The sequence below is a fragment of the Xyrauchen texanus genome, chromosome 32 (genome assembly GCF_025860055.1).
Source record: "Xyrauchen texanus isolate HMW12.3.18 chromosome 32, RBS_HiC_50CHRs, whole genome shotgun sequence".
In the NCBI taxonomy this organism is placed as follows: Eukaryota; Metazoa; Chordata; class Actinopteri; order Cypriniformes; family Catostomidae; genus Xyrauchen; species Xyrauchen texanus.
The window spans coordinates 36,556,423-36,573,685 of record NC_068307.1 but is presented as its reverse complement, the minus strand read 5'-3'; the positions used below and the strand labels follow the sequence as shown (position 1 = coordinate 36,573,685).

The following is a 17,263-nucleotide window of genomic DNA, read 5'->3' as shown; positions in this document are numbered from 1 at the left end:
AAATTATGGATTGTACCTCTAATAAATAAATCTAAATACGCACCATTATATAGCACTCTGGAGAAAAATGACTCATCCAAATACTGATAAATTCAACTGAAATTTTATCAAAGATAGATTTTCTTTTACATCACACTCTGACATACAAAGAAAAAAAAAAAAAAAAAGGAAGCAATGTTCTCCATCCAATCCAAGTCCTAGTTATCAGGGCAAGAAACTTCTTGCTCTTTTGTTTGTCTTTTAAGTGGAATGACATACAGTGCGTTCTTCGCTTCCTTTATTCTCCACCATCGGCCCAATCTGACAAAAACAGAACAAAGAAAGAGATGTGTGTAAATATTGCATAAAAAATGGAACAATTCTTGACAACCACACTAGTGCCATCTAGTGGTAGCAGAGTGTTATTGAATAATCATATGATTGGGTGTTTGGTTTTTTTTGGCAACAAAAACATTACCAGTAATTACATCAAAGATGCACAATTATATAATCTGTGGCTGAATAATCTTTAGACTACACTTGAACAAATAGCATTTTAGAAAACCTGACAAAGGTAATATTTGTCAACATCAGTAAAAGCATTAGATAGTTGAATGCCATGTATTATTATTGGTTTAATGTTAATTTATAATAATACAGTGTCTCGTTTGGAAGGATGCGACAGTATACAGTGTACTGAGTGTCCTCATTTAAACGAGAAGGCCGTCATTGTACGAACGGAAACGGAACGTAGTTGCTATGACATCACGCCACTCTTTAACAAGCGCTTTGAGTGAGAATGGAACAAATTCCCTTAAGAAGGGAATGTAAGAGGTCAATTTTAGGAGTTAGAATGATTAAAGAGAAAAGAAAATAGATTTTACAGGTGTACTTTTAGTCTAATACTTTATTTGAATTATATATTAATATAATTATACAGATTATATACTCTGCACCCATCTACTGAGGTACTTCAACTTGGGAATTAACATTACTTGCATTTGAACATCATATTTACGGGCAAATTGGCGTTATTTTATTAGACATTCCCTTGAAACAAAGAATTGTGGGTTGTGAGTGCCCACAATGGATACACCTCATGCATCCTCTGAATTCCAGTGAAAGGTTGCATTCGAAGTGTCCTACTTGCTTATCTGAAACGAGACAGCCTCGATGAAGTATGTGGCCGACAAATGCGACATCCGGAGGACGCAGCCTTCCAAACAAGACACAGCCATACACCGATCAGCCACAACATTAAATCCACCTGCCTAACATAGTGTAGGCCCTTGTGCCGCCAAAACAGCTCTGACCCGTAGAGGCATGGACTCCACAAGACCTCTGAAAGTGTCCTGTGGTATCTGGCACCAAGAAAGCGGATCCATTAGGTCCTGTAAGTTACGTGGTGGGGCCTCCATGGATCAGACTTGTTGGTCCAGCACATCTCATAGATGCTCAATCGGATTGAGATCTGGGGAATTTGGAGACCAAGTCAACTTGAACTCCACCTTATTCCATTGCTCCATGGTCCAGTTCTGAAGCTCACGTGCCCATTGTAGGCGCTTACGACAGTGGACAGGGGTCAGCATGGGCACTCCAACTGGTCTGCGACCAAGCAGCCCCATACACAGCAGCTGTGATGCACTGTGTTCTGACACCTTTCTATCATGGCCAGCATTAAGTTTTGCAGCAATTTGTGCTACAGTAGCTCTTCTGTGGGATCGGACCAGACGAGCTAGCCTTCGCTCCCCATGCAAACAATACACAAACAATTATGATCTTTCATGTCTTTATTGAACACAGTGCTGTGGAAAATTAACTGAATCTACAGGCTAAAAATGTTAAACCTGGCATCCAATTAATTTAACGAGATTTGAGGTGTAGGTTAGAGTCAATTAGGTAAATAAAAAAGAACCCTAGAATGACAGCTAAAGACTTGAAGGTATCATTGGAACTGTTTAACATCTCTGTTCATGAGTCTAATATATGGAAAACATTAAACAGGCTTGATGTGCATGGAAGGACACTGCGAAGGAAGCCGCTGCTTACCAACAAAAACATTGTTTAGCACCTGAAGTTTGCCAAAGACCACCTTGACACTCCACAACACTACTGGGAAAATGTTTTGTGGACTGATGAAACCAAGGTTGAATTTTTTGGTAAGAATACGCATCACTATGTATGGCGTAAAAGGGCATCGAATACCAACATGAAAACATTATCCCAACGGTAAAGATTGGTGGAGGAAGCATCATGATTTAGAGCTGCTTTGCAAACTCAACATTTTGATGTACGTTGACGATATGGGTTTTTTAGTTATCAAAAAAGTAGGTGGGTAATGGCTGAAATAATGATATAATATGATTTAATGAAAGCAAAAAAGTTGTACACAAAATTGCTGAATTTTAATTCACCAACAAAAACTAAATATATAATGTTCACATCAACCATCAGGAATGGGGAAAAATGTGATCTCAGTGATTCAGACCGTTGCATGATTGTTGGTGCCAGATGGGCTGGTTTGAGTATTTCTGTAACTGCTGACCTTCTGGGATTTTCAAGTCTCTAGAATACATATTAGTACTTAACTATACTTTACTTAAATATATATATTACATACACACATTTTATTTTTGGTAAAAATGCTGCAGAACAGAGCTTCACGTATTAATGAAAATCACAACATGCTGATATGATACACTTGTGTTTGTGATATTGCTTATAGATGATAATAATAATACATCCATTTAATATTATATAATTGTTATGATTATTAACTTTTTTTATACAGTAGATTTATACAGTAGTTATATTTGTACATCCTTCTGCGGTTTAATGATCACATTATGGAGTGGTGGTGGTGTAGTGGCTAAAGCACAGGGCTGTTAATCAGAAGGTCACAGGTTCTAACCCAACGGCCACCACCACTGTGTCCTTGAGCAAGGCACTTAACTCCAGGTTGCTCCGGGGGGATTGTCCCTGTAATAATTGCACTGTAAGTCCCTTTGGTTAAAAGCGTCTGCCAAATGCATAAATGTAAATGTACATGCAGAGGTGGGAACTTTCGAACGCTCACAACAAGCAAAAGCTATGACGACAAGCAAAGCTGCTGCGGAGCTTCAACTGAATCATGTCGAAATGAAAAGTGGAAAAAGCCAGGTTTGGAAATTCTTTGGATTTGAGGCTGATGAAAAGGGAAATATCATAGATCAGCAAAAACTTATTTGTAAACGCAATTTTCTGACGAAAGGAGGAAACACATCACAGACACACGGATTTATTCTAGCAAATAAAGCAGGTGAGTTTAAAAGCATATTATCATTTGCATTAGGGCTGAAACGTTTAGTCGACATCGTCGAAAATACAAAATTGACAAGAAAAATGTTCTTGTCGAATAGTCGTTTGATCTCATTTAACGCAACATGAAATCACTGTAACAATGACGCGCGAGAGCAGCAGTTCACGCCTGATGGAGGAAGAATTACACAGATCAGTCCAGATGCACTCTAAACTTTCACAGTTTATTTTATGTAGATCCCAATGTATTAGGGAATGATAAAAAAAATAAATAAAAAAAAGTACATTCAGAAGCATGTACCGTTGTGGAATAACTGAGCTCTTTAAAGGAAACATCCCGCGTAACATCTTAAATGCAATTATATTTAATGCGTTATAGCTTTATTAAAGTTCAAATAATACAAAAGCAGATCATGTTAATAACTATGATCTCAGAAACTGGCATTTCTGTGTGGTCGGTGCCTCTTCTATGAGTTGCGCGAATGTCCCGATCTAAGGGGGAGAGATTGAAACTGCACACGGCTGAGAGACTCTGCCTCAGGGCCACACATCCCTTGAGTGCGGACGCTTAATGCAGCTAGATTAGAACTTACTTGTGACTTATTTAATCATAATATCTATATATATGTCCATATGCATTTCTTATCATGAAGAAAAATGACAAAATGCAGCTTTAATAATAAGAGCACTTTGCACATTAGTTTGGAAATTGTTTTTATTCATTCTATTGTATGCTTGTTTATTTAGGTTTTGGTTTTTTAGTACTTGGTAAAAACTTAAAAGTAAAAGTTGCAAAAGTTGAAGCAAATCTTATACAAGTGTTCAAAAATACTTAAAGCATACATTGTTCAGTTTTGTTACAATTAAAAATTATATATTTAAATTAAAGTGTTGCTCTGTTCTTAGTTCTGCTGCTATTGTTTTGTAGACTTTGTTAATAAAAGAGTGTTGTTTAGTAAACTGTTTTTGTGTTTTGCTTTGGTACCGAAAATGGTATCGAGTACCGTGAAATTTCACAGGTATTGGTACCGACTACTGAAATTTTGGTACCGTAACAAACAAACATACATGCATGTATATATATATATATATATATATATATATATACACACATACACACACACACACACACACACACACACATATATACATACATACATATATATTTTTTTTATTTATTTTCAATAAGAACTCAAACTGATTCAGGGTTGACTTTGTCAAAATAATTTCCTAAAAGAAATAAATCCAGCACTCTCCAATAAAATGTTTCAAGGATAGTGTATTCTGGTGGATCTTCATCTGATATTAAGAACATGTTTGAGTCTGAAATGTCCTATTCTGCTCAAATATCTTTAGTTGTTAATTTAGTTGTTAGTATGGACAGATTTACAAATACTTAAAACCATTGTAACCACAAGATTAACCATGGTTAATCTATAGTAAAACCATGGTTAATATACGGATACAGTATACTGTATTAAAACCATTATTTTTTATAGTTACTACAGTATTACTATAGTAAAATTTGTGTCCACAAAAAAAAAAAAAAAAAAAACTAAAATGGTAGTAAGCCTACATGGTTTCACTACAGTTTACCACAAAAAAAATTTATTACCATAGTTTCTGTTTTCCTGTATTATCACTATGGTTTCACTACTAATTTTATGGTTACTGTAGAAAAAAAATTGTAAATGTATTGCGAGGGGATGCAAAACAATTTAAGAAAATTAATTTCTGCCCTGTCCTCTAAGGGTCTCCTTTGGTCTCTCACTACACCTTAAAAAAAAAAAACACTTTACCTGTGCTCTTGTCCAACTCCTGCCACAAGAAATTTTCCAGAATTAGAGAATTTCAGACTGTTTACAAATCCAGTCTAAAGGAAAAAACCAAAGACAAGAGAAGCATTCATTAACATTCATTATACATTACCGTACAGTCATTGTTAGAGATACATGCACATTTGAGTGGCACATAATCAATGCTGACAATGAGCAATTGCCACATTAAAAAAAATCTATTATGAATTGATACATTATTCATCTTCTTCAAATGAAGTACTATACAAACACGCCTTTATACAGAGACACAATAGTACCCTGCCACAATGGCACAGCTCACACTGAGTGACTGTAACCAGTCTAAAAGAGCTCTATTGGATTTGTATTGCTCACCACCGGGATACTGAATAGGGGCTCTAGGCCTCTGAATCCCTGCCCACACTTCCACAGCTGCACTGCTGAATTATGCGAGCCTGTAGAAGGACAACAATAATGCTTGATAATAATCAGGTGCTAAGAGTGCCATCTCGTATGGAAATAAAGCCTGAGAGCTTTGTGAACAAGGTGTACGTTTACAGAGGAGATTATTATGGTAATATATTGTGCTTGAGGGTAATAGTGTGTGTTTATTTGAAAAGGTGAATAAGAGTATGTGGGTGTTTTTAGTTTAAAGTGCATTGGGTTTGTTGTCTAAATATGTATAGTTTGTGTGTGCACCTGAGGCACCTGAAGCCACTGTGTCCGAGTTGTGCAGTGCCGCCACAGACGACACCCAATAGGGTTGCTCCAGACCAGTGTTGCCATGGCTACTGTGGGCTTGCTTCACTGTGATCACTGGCTTCTTTTTATTAACGGTCCAAATGGATACAGAACTATGTAAACAAAACAGGAGCGAAATGCAATCAATTATATATTAAAGAAACATTTTTTTTTTCTTTTCATGGTTATGACAAGAGTTGAAAAATTAGATACAGTGACAACAAAAGTATGTGAACCCTTTGGAATTAGCTGGTATTCTGCATTAATTGGTCATAAAATGCAATCTCATCTTCATCAAAGTCTAGACAAACACAATGTGCACAAACACACAAACAATTATAATTTTTATATATATATTTATTGAACACAACCCACTAAATATTCACAGTACTGTGGAAAATGTGAACCCCTAGGCTTATGATGTCAACAAAAGCTAATTCGAGTCAGGAGTTGGCAAACCTGGCATCAAATTAATGAAACCAGATTGGAGGTGTGGGTTTGAGCTACACAGACTTATAAAAAGCACTATAAAAATTAATTTTGCTATTCACAAGAAGCATCCGCTGCCCATGCCTCGCAAAAAAAACAAGAGATCTCAGATCCTACGATCAAGAATTGCTGCTTTGCATGAAACTTGAAAGGTTTCAAATGCATCTATTCTTCGGTCCACAGTTAGATAAATGGTCTATAAATGGAGATGATTTAGTACTGTGGCTACTCTCCCTAGAAGTGGCTGTCTAGCCAAGATGACTCAAAGGGTACACTGCAGAATGCTCAATGAGGTACAAAAAGAACCATAGAGTGACAGCTAAAGACTTGAAGGAATAATTGGAAATGGTTAACATGAGTTACTATACAGAAAATATTAAACAGGTATGGTGTTCATGACAGGACACCAACAAGGAAGCCGCTGCTTTCCAACATAAACATTGTAGTGACACTCCACAACGCTACTGAGACCACTTGTCATCAGAGGGAAAAATACATTTTATTAAAATATTCTACAGGATAAAGACAGAGTTACTGTGCACAAGCTGAAGATCAGTAGAATTTGGATGATGCATCAGGACAATGGCCCTTAACATCAAAGTAAATCCACTACAGAATGACAAAGAAAATTAAAAAAAGAAAATACACCTTCTGGAGTGGCCCAGACAGAGTACAGACATTAACCTATAAGAGATGCTATGGAATGACCTCAAGAGAGCTGTTCACACCAGACATCTTAAGAATATGCCTGAGCTGAAGCAGTTCTGTAAGGAAGAATGGTCCAAAATTCCTTCTGAACATTGTGCAAGTCTAATCCGCAACTACCTCAAACGCTTGGTTGAGGTTACCCAAGAGTTCACTTTTTCCACAGCACTGTGAATGCTTAATGAGATGTGTTCAATAAAGACATCAAAGATTATAATTGTTGTGTGTTGTTAGCTTAAGCACATGACTTTGATGAAGTAAAGATCATATTTTATGACCAATTATTGCACAAAACCAGCTAATTCCAAAGGGTTCACATCCTTTTTCTTGCTACTGCATAACTTTGCACTGATGATGTTAGTAAGAAATCTTAACACGTTAATCTCACACCAACACTAAACTTTTAAAACACTTTTAAATGTTTTAAAGTTTTGTGGCTATACTTTCAAAACAGCGTGTAATTTTTCCACACTTATTTTGTTCTTTTACTTCACTCGATATAATTCCAACAAAAGTTTACTATACACATGAATTTTGTTTGCATTTACAAACTGAGAACAGAGTCAAAATTATTTTCTGCAGTTTGTCGCTGGTGCTGTTGATAGCGTTTAAGCTGTAAATGCAAATTAGACACTTGTAACATCTTTTATTAGAATCTTAAAAACTAAACAGTCAAAGCGAAACAATGGATGTCAAGTCCGAAACTTGAGGCTCTGATACACTCAGAGTCAAGTACTTCTTCGTAACAGTAGAGCAACAGTATACTATTTGTGAAATACTATACGTACAACATAACCAATTCTTTACCTCATCCATGTTATTCGTGATAAGAATGAAATGTTTGTTTTGTTGTTTTCGATCAACAATTGACTGTAAAAAACAAAAAGGACATTCAAATTTGTAATTATTCACTGACAACTGGATTGCGTGGATCTCGCCTTAGGCAATACACTGAATGAGTGGAACCAAACTTTAACTCTTAACACGCAGTGAAAGGATGCAGATCTTCATTGCCAATATGCTGCGCAAAATCGTAACATTTACCAATCAGTGGCTAATCAGACATTTTTAGTCACATAGCATGAAATTTGGTCTCATATGAGAGTGTTGATCGATCTTGGGATTTAATAATCGATATTAAGATTTTTCAAATGAAGATCTCGATGCTTTGGAAAAAAATCTATTTTTACCCGGCCCTAATATGCAGTATCAATTGTGCAATTTGCAACCTAGTCTCATAGAATAAACGTTCTACGTTTCACCTTAGCTAAAGGCGCTACAAAAAAGTTTGATTCACCTTCACACAAATTACAAGTACAGCGGTTGATTATTACTTAATTAACAATATTTTTCGCTCTGTAACTTGCACACTGCCATGTTATGATATTGTAACACTTTTAATCTTAACGCATCACTTGAAAAACTATACATTTTAACGTTTCTATGACAGGCACACCTACAATTACACACTTTTTCAAGTGTTATTAATTTCCACAGCAGCTCGCTTGATAGTTTGTTGGACTTTGAACTTGCAAGAACACAGCTTGAGACTAGTCAAGCACAAAAGCTAACACATGAGACAAAAGTGTCAAAGAAGCAACACAAAATAACTTGAATGACATAACATAAATTTGTTTAGGTTAGGTTTAGGTGTTGGTTGAGGATGTCTGTTTTGTTCACCTCTAATTCATCTTTTAGGATACTATTGGTTAGGTTTAGGCTAAAGTTATAGGTTAGGGAAGTGTGTTTTACTCATTAAACATCTTATTACAACATAATTTAACACGCTTTTGCAGCAAATCCCAAAATACTACCAGATTTTGCTTGAAATGATGCCACACAAGTTTGTTCTTCGATTTAGCTAGAAACATTAGGGCCTTAAGAACTAAAACATAAATAGAATAAAATCAGCGCATCTGGTTGAAAATTTTTGTGTAAATATTAGGCCAAGACATACTTGTTACAGGTCTACATGAGTTAGCAGATGTTGGGTCTACACCAGGGGTTTTCAATTAAAGTTTCAAGGGGTCCGGTCTCTACATTTCCTTCCCAGCAAAAGTCAAGAAAATAATAATAACTTGCACGGTGTCAGTAGTCAGTATGGCTTTGAAATTATGGGTTTTTTGGGGGGAAAAGTTATAACTTTCCAGATGGCAGCAATTGTACTTTGTAAAAAAAAAAAAAAAGGCAAAATAGTCACTTCAAAGCAGAGATGGACACTGGCCCAGAGACAAAGGCAGAACAGTGGGGTGTGAGGGATCTTTTCTACCAAACGTTTAGGCTACTATATTGATAACATCTCTGATTCATTTTCACAAAATTAAAACAAAAAACTGTTGCTGATAAAATGCTGATTAATAAACCTAAATTTAGATGGATAAAGACGATAGTCTAAAAAGGTGACACATGAACTGGTCCTGTCACAAACCTGCTTTAACTGAACCATCCAAGTCATTATCAGACAGATGCAGAAAGTTAAACTTATTTTTTATTATAATTTTCTGCAGTGTTTTAGCAAAAGATGCCAGTCTCCATCTACATTGCTGCTCACCATGTCTCCGCTGCTGTTGTTAAAATAACCAAGCCTGGAACTCTACGTAGCCTAATCAGGCTTCATCCGACGCCTCGTGTATATCACAAAGGAGAGAGGCAACACGCACAGAGCAGGCTCTGCTGTTTAGAAGCACTGCTCAATAAAACTGTAGAAACGTTAAGATAGGAAAACCGTTGGGGTCCGGACTCTGACCGAGGTCCGCTTATGGGTGACTGCTACGCCAATGAAGCTAAAGTGAGATAAAAGCTTACCCATCATCACCACCGGTAACCATGTGCTCTTCATTAATAAGCTGGATACAATCAATGGAGCCCCTTCAGACAGACATAAGACATCATTACATATAGGTAGGTGTAAATAAGTTTTACACCGAAATTACACACTTCATTTTAACCTAGATGCTTAGCTAGACCCAAATCCTAAAGGCTTTTCTGCTGCAATAAAGGGAAGATTTGAGGTCATAATGTAAGAAAGGAAGGCAGGCTAGTCATGATTACAAACTCTCATCCTTTAAAGGTCCACATGGGATGGAGAGATGTAGGAGAGAGTCTAGCATGATACTCACTCGTGTCCATGAAACACAAGCTGTGATTCTTCAGCTATTTTCCAAACTCTGACTGTTCTGTCTCGCCCGCCAGCTGTCACACACCGCTCACGGCTCAAACAGTCCAATGCTGTGATCTTATCCTGATGGCCAAATCTGACAAACACACACACACACAAAATTAAACCAGTGTAAAGAAGTTGAAAATATGCATAGCCAAATGTAGATATGTATAATCATGAGGCCTGTATAAGAATAAATGTAAAAACAGTATTTTGGCAGTACCAAGGTTCATTATTTATATGGTACTTAATGGTAGCATATAAAATACATGGTAGTGTTCCCACACTTTTTGACCAATTAATTTCCGTGACTTTTACACAGTCTTTTCAGTGGTTTGTGTTATTACTGGATATGAGTTTGTAAAATAATTTTGATTCAGACTGAATGAATATTTTTGATGGAATTGTGAACCAGTTTGACCAATTAATTGAAAAGAACTCATGAAAGTCAAGAGGATTTGTTCACAAATCGGACATGACTATGGCCAATTCAACCGGTTAAATTGTTTAAAGCAGAGGATAACTATGAAAGTGTACACCGATCAGCCACAACATTTAAACCACCTGCCTAATATTGTGTAGGTCCCCATTGTGCCACCAAAACAGCACCAACCAGAGTCTCAGAACAGCATTAGGCAGGTAGTTTTAATGGTGTGGCTTATTGATGTATATTCAGTCAGACATTTCCACAACTTTCCATGAATTTTACAATTGTAGTAACTTCCATGGTTTTTAATGACCATGGGAACCCAGATGGCAGCTCCATTGAACAATCGTTTCCCTATTAAACACTAACGACCATCTCAAAGGGTGTACTTACAAGGTTTCTACGTATGCGTTCTCCTCCACGTTCCACACCTTCACCGATCGGTCGTGTGATGCACTGTAGAGGTCATGGGTCCCCCTTCTAAAGGCCAAACCCTGAGGAGAGACAGCATTATGACAGCTGTTTGTAGGAATTCAATAACAAAATCATAACACATGGTAAAATAATAGAAAAGGAAATGGGTGGTGTAAAAAATAATAATAATAATAATAAAATACACTATTCTGCACATAGATTTACATATATATAGTATAATTTCTAAAAAACAAAAAGATCATAAAAAACATTGGATGTTTTTATTAGCACTGTCCTGAGAAAGCTATTTGACACATTACACTGTTAAAGTCTTCATATGCATGATTTATGTTGTGTGTTGCCTCAAAGTAATTTTAACTGAAACTTTAACTTCAGTCATTATTTTTTCTTTTGCAATACACTTAAAATATCAGTTATACAACTTTCCCTACTTAAAGTAAAATGTAATTATTATTTTATACCTACAACTGTATGTCTAAATGAAAAGAAATCTTTTACTAACCGAAACGGCATCTCTGTGTCCCGTGAACTTGTACAGGTGTTTACATGTTGCCGCATCCCAAATCATGATGAGTTTATTCATGTCCCCAGTAGCCTATTGAATTAAAGAAAGCACACTTTGTAAATTACAATGTTTACTAAAACACTACTTGAAATTCTAAATGTTCTTATCCTACAACATCAAAGAGAGCAGCAGAATAAATGTCATGAAGTGAATAGAGAAGGTAGGCAGTAAAGGTTAAAGCAAAGTTATTTTTAACTGGAAGTGTCTTCTGCAGATCCCAAGAAAAACAAACAACTATCTTTCTACATTACACATCATATAAACACTAGCAGTGTTAAAGGTGTCATGACAATCAAATTTTCCTTATTTTTTTACATATAAGAGGTCATTGTACTATAAAAATAAGGACTTCCTCCTCACAGTAAAAAGAGCATTTGATGAAACCAAGCTGCCAAAACGAATTGTGCTCTACTTCCCATTGGTTGTGGACAATTGGGTAGATATTGGCATCTGACCACCTCCGCAACAACACGTCAATGCCTACTTTCCTTTTCACTTCACTAGCAGTGATATGGCAAGGAGAGAGCAAGTAAATCAAGAGCAGAGAGCCAATCTTAAAAGTGGGCATTTACTGTCAAGTCTTCAAGGAGAAGCAGCTCCAAAATGAGCATGTGCAAAAAAAAAACTTGAATATTATAAGTGCACCTCAAGGAACATTAAAATAAAAAGACATGAGGCCCTTTCCCACTGATGGTACTAAAGCCTGTTTTAGGTACTTTTCCCCTGGACTAGTACTTTTCATTGCTTTCACACCTGAGGAAGAATAGTTTCTTTTAAGCCATTTTAATGGACATTTTAGCTCCTACTCCAGATTAGGTATAGGGGCAGACTGTGGGAGGTGATGAAGCCTGTGATTGGTTAAAACCTATGACACACAAAGCAATGAGAAAGGAGAGGAACTGCACAACGCCATTAGTAAACACACTAGCTGCTAGCCTGCTACTCAGGGGATTGTGCTAATTGTACAATTTCCTCATCAGTAATAAAATAAAATCAACAAAGTATTAAAGAGGATCATCCATTTCACAAAGGTGTGTGTGTATGTATGTGTGTGTCTGAGAGGTGAGAGCTGCTGCGTAATTTCATACAGAAAATAAAGTGATTTCTGTATTACAACATCGATTTTTTTTTCTGGAATGATGAATATAAATAATCAGTTGTTTATACAGTGTGGGTAATTGAACTCTATTGTACAGCAAACCTTCATAAAATCTAGTTTACATGAAAGTTGCGTGCCTGTTTCTGTGTGGTTAAAGGTGCAATATGTAATATAGTTACTGTATTAAAGCATAAAATTATCATAATATGTTATCAGAGATTTAGGAAACATGCCAAGTTGAAATATTGGCTTTTCCGAAAACAATTCTTAAGCCAGTTTATTCTACTTTGAAATATCCGTTCCGGGCCGGAATTTCGGTTTGTGTTTTCTGCCCACGTGATCCTGCCCACTGCCCAACAGTATTTCAACGTCATGGGTTGCCAGATTTGAAACAAGTTGGAGGGCAAAACAGCGCGCTGCAGCCATGGAAGCCAGCAATACATCTAGCTAACATTGACAGATTTATAAAACATCCACATGAGCTGGTTTATAATCCATCCATCCTCAACCGCTTATCCGAAGTCGGGTCGCAGGGGCAGCTGCTCCAGCAGGGGGCCCCAAACTTCCCTATCCCGAGCCACATTAATCAGCTCTGACTGGGGGACCCCTAGGCATTCCCAGGCCAGTGTGGAGATGTAATCTCTCCACCTAATCCTGGGTCTTCCCCGAGGCCTCCTCCCAGCTGGACATGCCTGAAACACCTCCCTAGGGAGACGGCCAGGGGGCATCCTTACCAGATGAGAGGAAGCCCATTTTGGCCGCTTGTAGTCGCGACCTAGTTCTTTCGGTCATGACCCAGCCTTCATGACCATAGGTGAGGGTAGGAACAAAAATTGACCGGTAGATTGAGAGCTTTGCCTTCCAACTCAGCTCTCTTTTCGTGACAACGGTGCGATAGAGCGAGTACAATACAGCCCCCGCTGCCCCGATTCTCCGGCCAACCTCCCGCTCCATTGTCCCCTCACTCGTGAACAAGACCCTGAGGTACTTGAACTCCTTCACTTGGGGCAATACCTCCTTCCCTTTATTTGCCTTAAATTATTTGCAAACAATAAAAACATTACAAACGTATCCATTAGCTGATCAACTTAGTGCAAGTCTCATCGCTTGCATTTGTCAGTTTGCTCATTCCTGTTGCGTGTCCTCAACCTGGCAACCCGCGTGGGCTTAGAGTCTGGGAAGGAGGGGGTGGGGGAGACAACTCTCTCCAATATTTTGAATTTGGACTGCAGTACCCATTTTAAAAGCTTGATATCTATTAAATATTGCTCCTTTAACTTGCATCAAGAAAAAAAAAAGCCTTTATTGTAAAAGATTGTTTATAAGTAAGTTTATAGTGCGTTTTAAACATTCCAGTACAGCTTGTCCTCCGTGGTTAAAGAGCACTTTCGCCGCATCTCTCACACTGAAAACTGAAAAATGCGACCTTCAGAGGCTATATAAGAATGGATGAAGGTAGGATGAAATTAAGTGCTTTCTACACTGTTCAGAGAGTTCCATTCATCCAAAAATGCTGTCGTTTAAACATTAACCGATTAGGCAGCTGCCTTCGTTTTCAGATGCAAAGTTCGTATAAAACAGCCCTAACAAAACTCAGATCCCGGCATCTTCTGTCAGTGTTGATTTTGTTGTTGCCATTGAATCACACGTGCAAATGGCATCACAAGAAAAATGGTCGATACTAGATTACGTCATTACGAGGGTTACTTCTAGGAGTCGGAATGCAAAAGAGGAAAAGTCATCTCAAGTGTCCCGTTCATCGTAAGAGTTCTCATCTAGAAAGTGACTAAGGGAAAATACCAGTACTGTATGTGGGAAAGGGCCTATGGATGTCATTACAGCATCAGTACCCCCTCACTACAAGTTCTCACCAGGTATTTGCCATCAGATGATATAGCCATACACAGGACATGAGCGGTGTGTCCCACATGCCTGTCTTCGGTTCCTTTTCGTCCTCCTGCAATTTTGTGCACCTTCTTTCCATTCTCCACATCCCCTGTAAATTATATACATTAGTCATTTAAAAGCTTCTGTACATATCAACTAAATTTATGCTACTGAAAGTTCTTAATAGTTATAATTATTCTTTTTTACTGCAAAGCACTCAAAATGTCCACTGAATTGAAAATGGTTAATGTTAAAGCAGAGAGATAGCACTTGGTTTAAGAGACTCACATTTGATAATGGAGCAGTCTTTGCTTGCAGAGAAGATGTATTTCTCGTCTGGGGTGATGACGAGACAAGTGACTGACAGTTTGTGTCCTTTTAACATTCTGATCTCCGCTGGATCTGGAGCTACAAGCTGATGACATTCAGAAGCAAGGTCAGATTAACATCAAGACAGACATTAATAATGCTCAATATAAATTTGTAGAAGCAGGAAGTAATGGAAACATCGCTTACTTCTTTGGCTATGAGTCTTTGCAGCTTTCCCCTCTGTTCCAGCTGTGATGGACAAATAAGAGTGAGTGATTACTTGAGTTAGATATTAAAGAGCAAACTACAACTTTGACAAACAGGATCAGGTGGACATACCACATCCTCCTGCAGCCTTCCAGCTACCAGATCCGTTTCAAATGATTCTTCCTCAGCTCGTTTCTCCTCTATCGGTGAAAGTGCAAATAATAGTTTCAGATAGATTGTATGCTCCTATTGTAGCTAAACAGGTAGAGGTTGTCAAGGTTAAATATTCACACTTTCAGACCAGAGTTAAACATTGTATGTGCTGTAAGTTGCTTTTAAAAAATGTTATGCAAAATACATAAATGTAAACATGAGTCAGTGACATGTCAAGCTTATTTTGTTGTCAAACAAAAACTCAAGTTATGGAACTGTACAGCTTTTAAATAAGTGATTGATGCTAATGATTTAGACAGAATAACAGTATTGACTGGTGTAAATATCTTGAAAACATTGATTTAAAGTAGCAAGAACGGTGTAAATTTAGTGCACGCTGTTTGGAGGTTGCATCTAACACACCTTCTTCTCTCAACTGCTCCAGGTAATGTTTTGCCAGCCGAAGTTTCTTCTCCTGCACGGTCTCCTCGATCTCTTCATCCTCATTTTTTTCATTCCGTCTTTTGATAGGTACAGGACCACTGATGAAAGACAAAAGTAAAAGTGATTCTTTATCTACACATTCATATAGCAGCAGCATTCATCTAACCAAACACATGTTAGAAGATAGTCACCTCTCATTTTCTGAGTCACTCGATATTTCTTCATTTGCCCGTTTATTGAGCTTATTTGATCTCCCTTTGCCATCATCTGTGTTACTCTAAAAATGCAAAAGACCCAGCAGCATAGGAATTACTCATTCATAGATAGATAGATAGATAGATAGATAGATAGATAGATAGATAGATAGATAGATAGATAGATAGACGAAAAATATAAAAAGTAATACTGCACAAAGTGCTATCAACTAACTATAAACTCACCTTTCTTTTTAAAACAGGCTGTTTGTCTCCTTTATTAATCGTCGCAGCGACGGTCTTTTTCTTTAAAAAGAAATTTGACATGACGTATCACAAAAGCGATTCAGGACTACTTGAATTGACTTTAGTTGCGTTTAGCTGGCAGTCACATGTGCACACACATGCTGCTTCCTGCAAATTTTCTTCATGAATGTTTTACTTGTGCGTTTGCGCCACAGCGCCGCTTAGTGTACTGGCGTTTGTGACGTCAATACGTGTTTGTACTATTTATTTATTGTAATATTTATTGTTGTTATGAGAATGATGATGATATTACTCATTCCAAGCACACTTCACCTACATGCTTATTGATTTTTTTTTGTTAAACTTTTGTATATTTTTTCTTTACCTCAAAATATTTTTGGTCCTTTTATACATTTCTGTCTTAACACAATTCTAAATTAAACCTTAAATACTACTTACTATTACTTATTTTTCTATACTTTTAATTTTGTTTTCCTTGTCGTTATTTCTCTGTTTAAATTTGATGCTTCAGCCTGTGGAAGACAAAAATAATTTTGCTACCTGTGCAATGACAGAGCTTGCGCACCTATTATTATTAATAATAATAATATTACTAATAATAAAAATAACAATATGTAAGCACACTCTAAACCCCCTTTTTTATTTCACAGCTTTTCAATGTTATATTTTTTTGTTCTCTAAATTCTGGTAATGTTTTGTTTAACCTTTAAATGTATGGGTGATCTGCCAAAAATCTTTATCACATATGGATCAACAAGCTTCTTGGAGAATTTGCCACAGTTCTTCTATCTATTTAGGCTGTCTCAATTACTTCTGTCTCTTTATGTAATCTCACACTAACACGATGTTCAGTGAGGGGCTTTGTGGAGGCCATGTAATCTGTTGCAGGGCTCCCTGTTCTTCTATTCTAATCTTTTCTATTTGCAAAAGTAATTTTTGGGAGTCTAACACTTATGTTTTCTATGTTGACACACTAAAGCTGAAGATATAAATAACCATCTTAAGAAATGTTATGTGCATAGGACTTTTGCGCAATACTTATGCATATATATATAGAGAGAGAGAGAGAGAGAGAGAGAGAGAGAGAGAGAGAGAGAGAGAGAGAGCAT

General features: G+C 37.1%; 1 protein-coding gene across 2 annotated transcripts; it reads right to left on the bottom strand.

Annotated features, from left to right (window-relative positions):
• Window positions 1-139: 139 nt before the first annotated feature.
• Window positions 140-16,303, bottom strand: rrp9 (ribosomal RNA processing 9, U3 small nucleolar RNA binding protein). Of its 2 annotated transcripts, none has more exons than XM_052101770.1 (15): window positions 16,134-16,303; window positions 15,885-15,970; window positions 15,673-15,791; window positions 15,229-15,296; window positions 15,097-15,138; window positions 14,869-14,995; window positions 14,565-14,689; window positions 11,532-11,624; window positions 10,988-11,088; window positions 10,127-10,261; window positions 9,813-9,875; window positions 5,772-5,926; window positions 5,448-5,527; window positions 5,076-5,149; window positions 140-300 (listed from the first exon to the last, which is right to left on the bottom strand). In XM_052101770.1, exons 1-15 carry the CDS (start codon window positions 16,212-16,214, stop codon window positions 198-200), a joined length of 1,452 nt encoding a protein of 483 aa, XP_051957730.1. In that variant the 5' UTR covers window positions 16,215-16,303; the 3' UTR covers window positions 140-197. The 2 variants fall into 2 exon arrangements, with proteins under 2 accessions (XP_051957730.1, XP_051957731.1); XM_052101771.1 differs by having other exon boundaries at window positions 5,781-5,926.
• Window positions 16,304-17,263: the final 960 nt, after the last annotated feature.

Coding starts and splice junctions, on each gene's coding strand:
- rrp9 (XM_052101770.1), bottom strand. CDS start 16,214: ATGTCAAATTTCTTTTTAAAGAAAAAGACCGTCGCTGCGACGATTAAT. Junction 15,971..16,133: donor AGCCTGTTTTAAAAAGAAAG/GTGAGTTTATAG, acceptor TTGCATTTTTAG/AGTAACACAGATGATGGCAA. Junction 11,089..11,531: donor GACACAGAGATGCCGTTTCG/GTTAGTAAAAGA, acceptor GTCTCTCCTCAG/GGTTTGGCCTTTAGAAGGGG.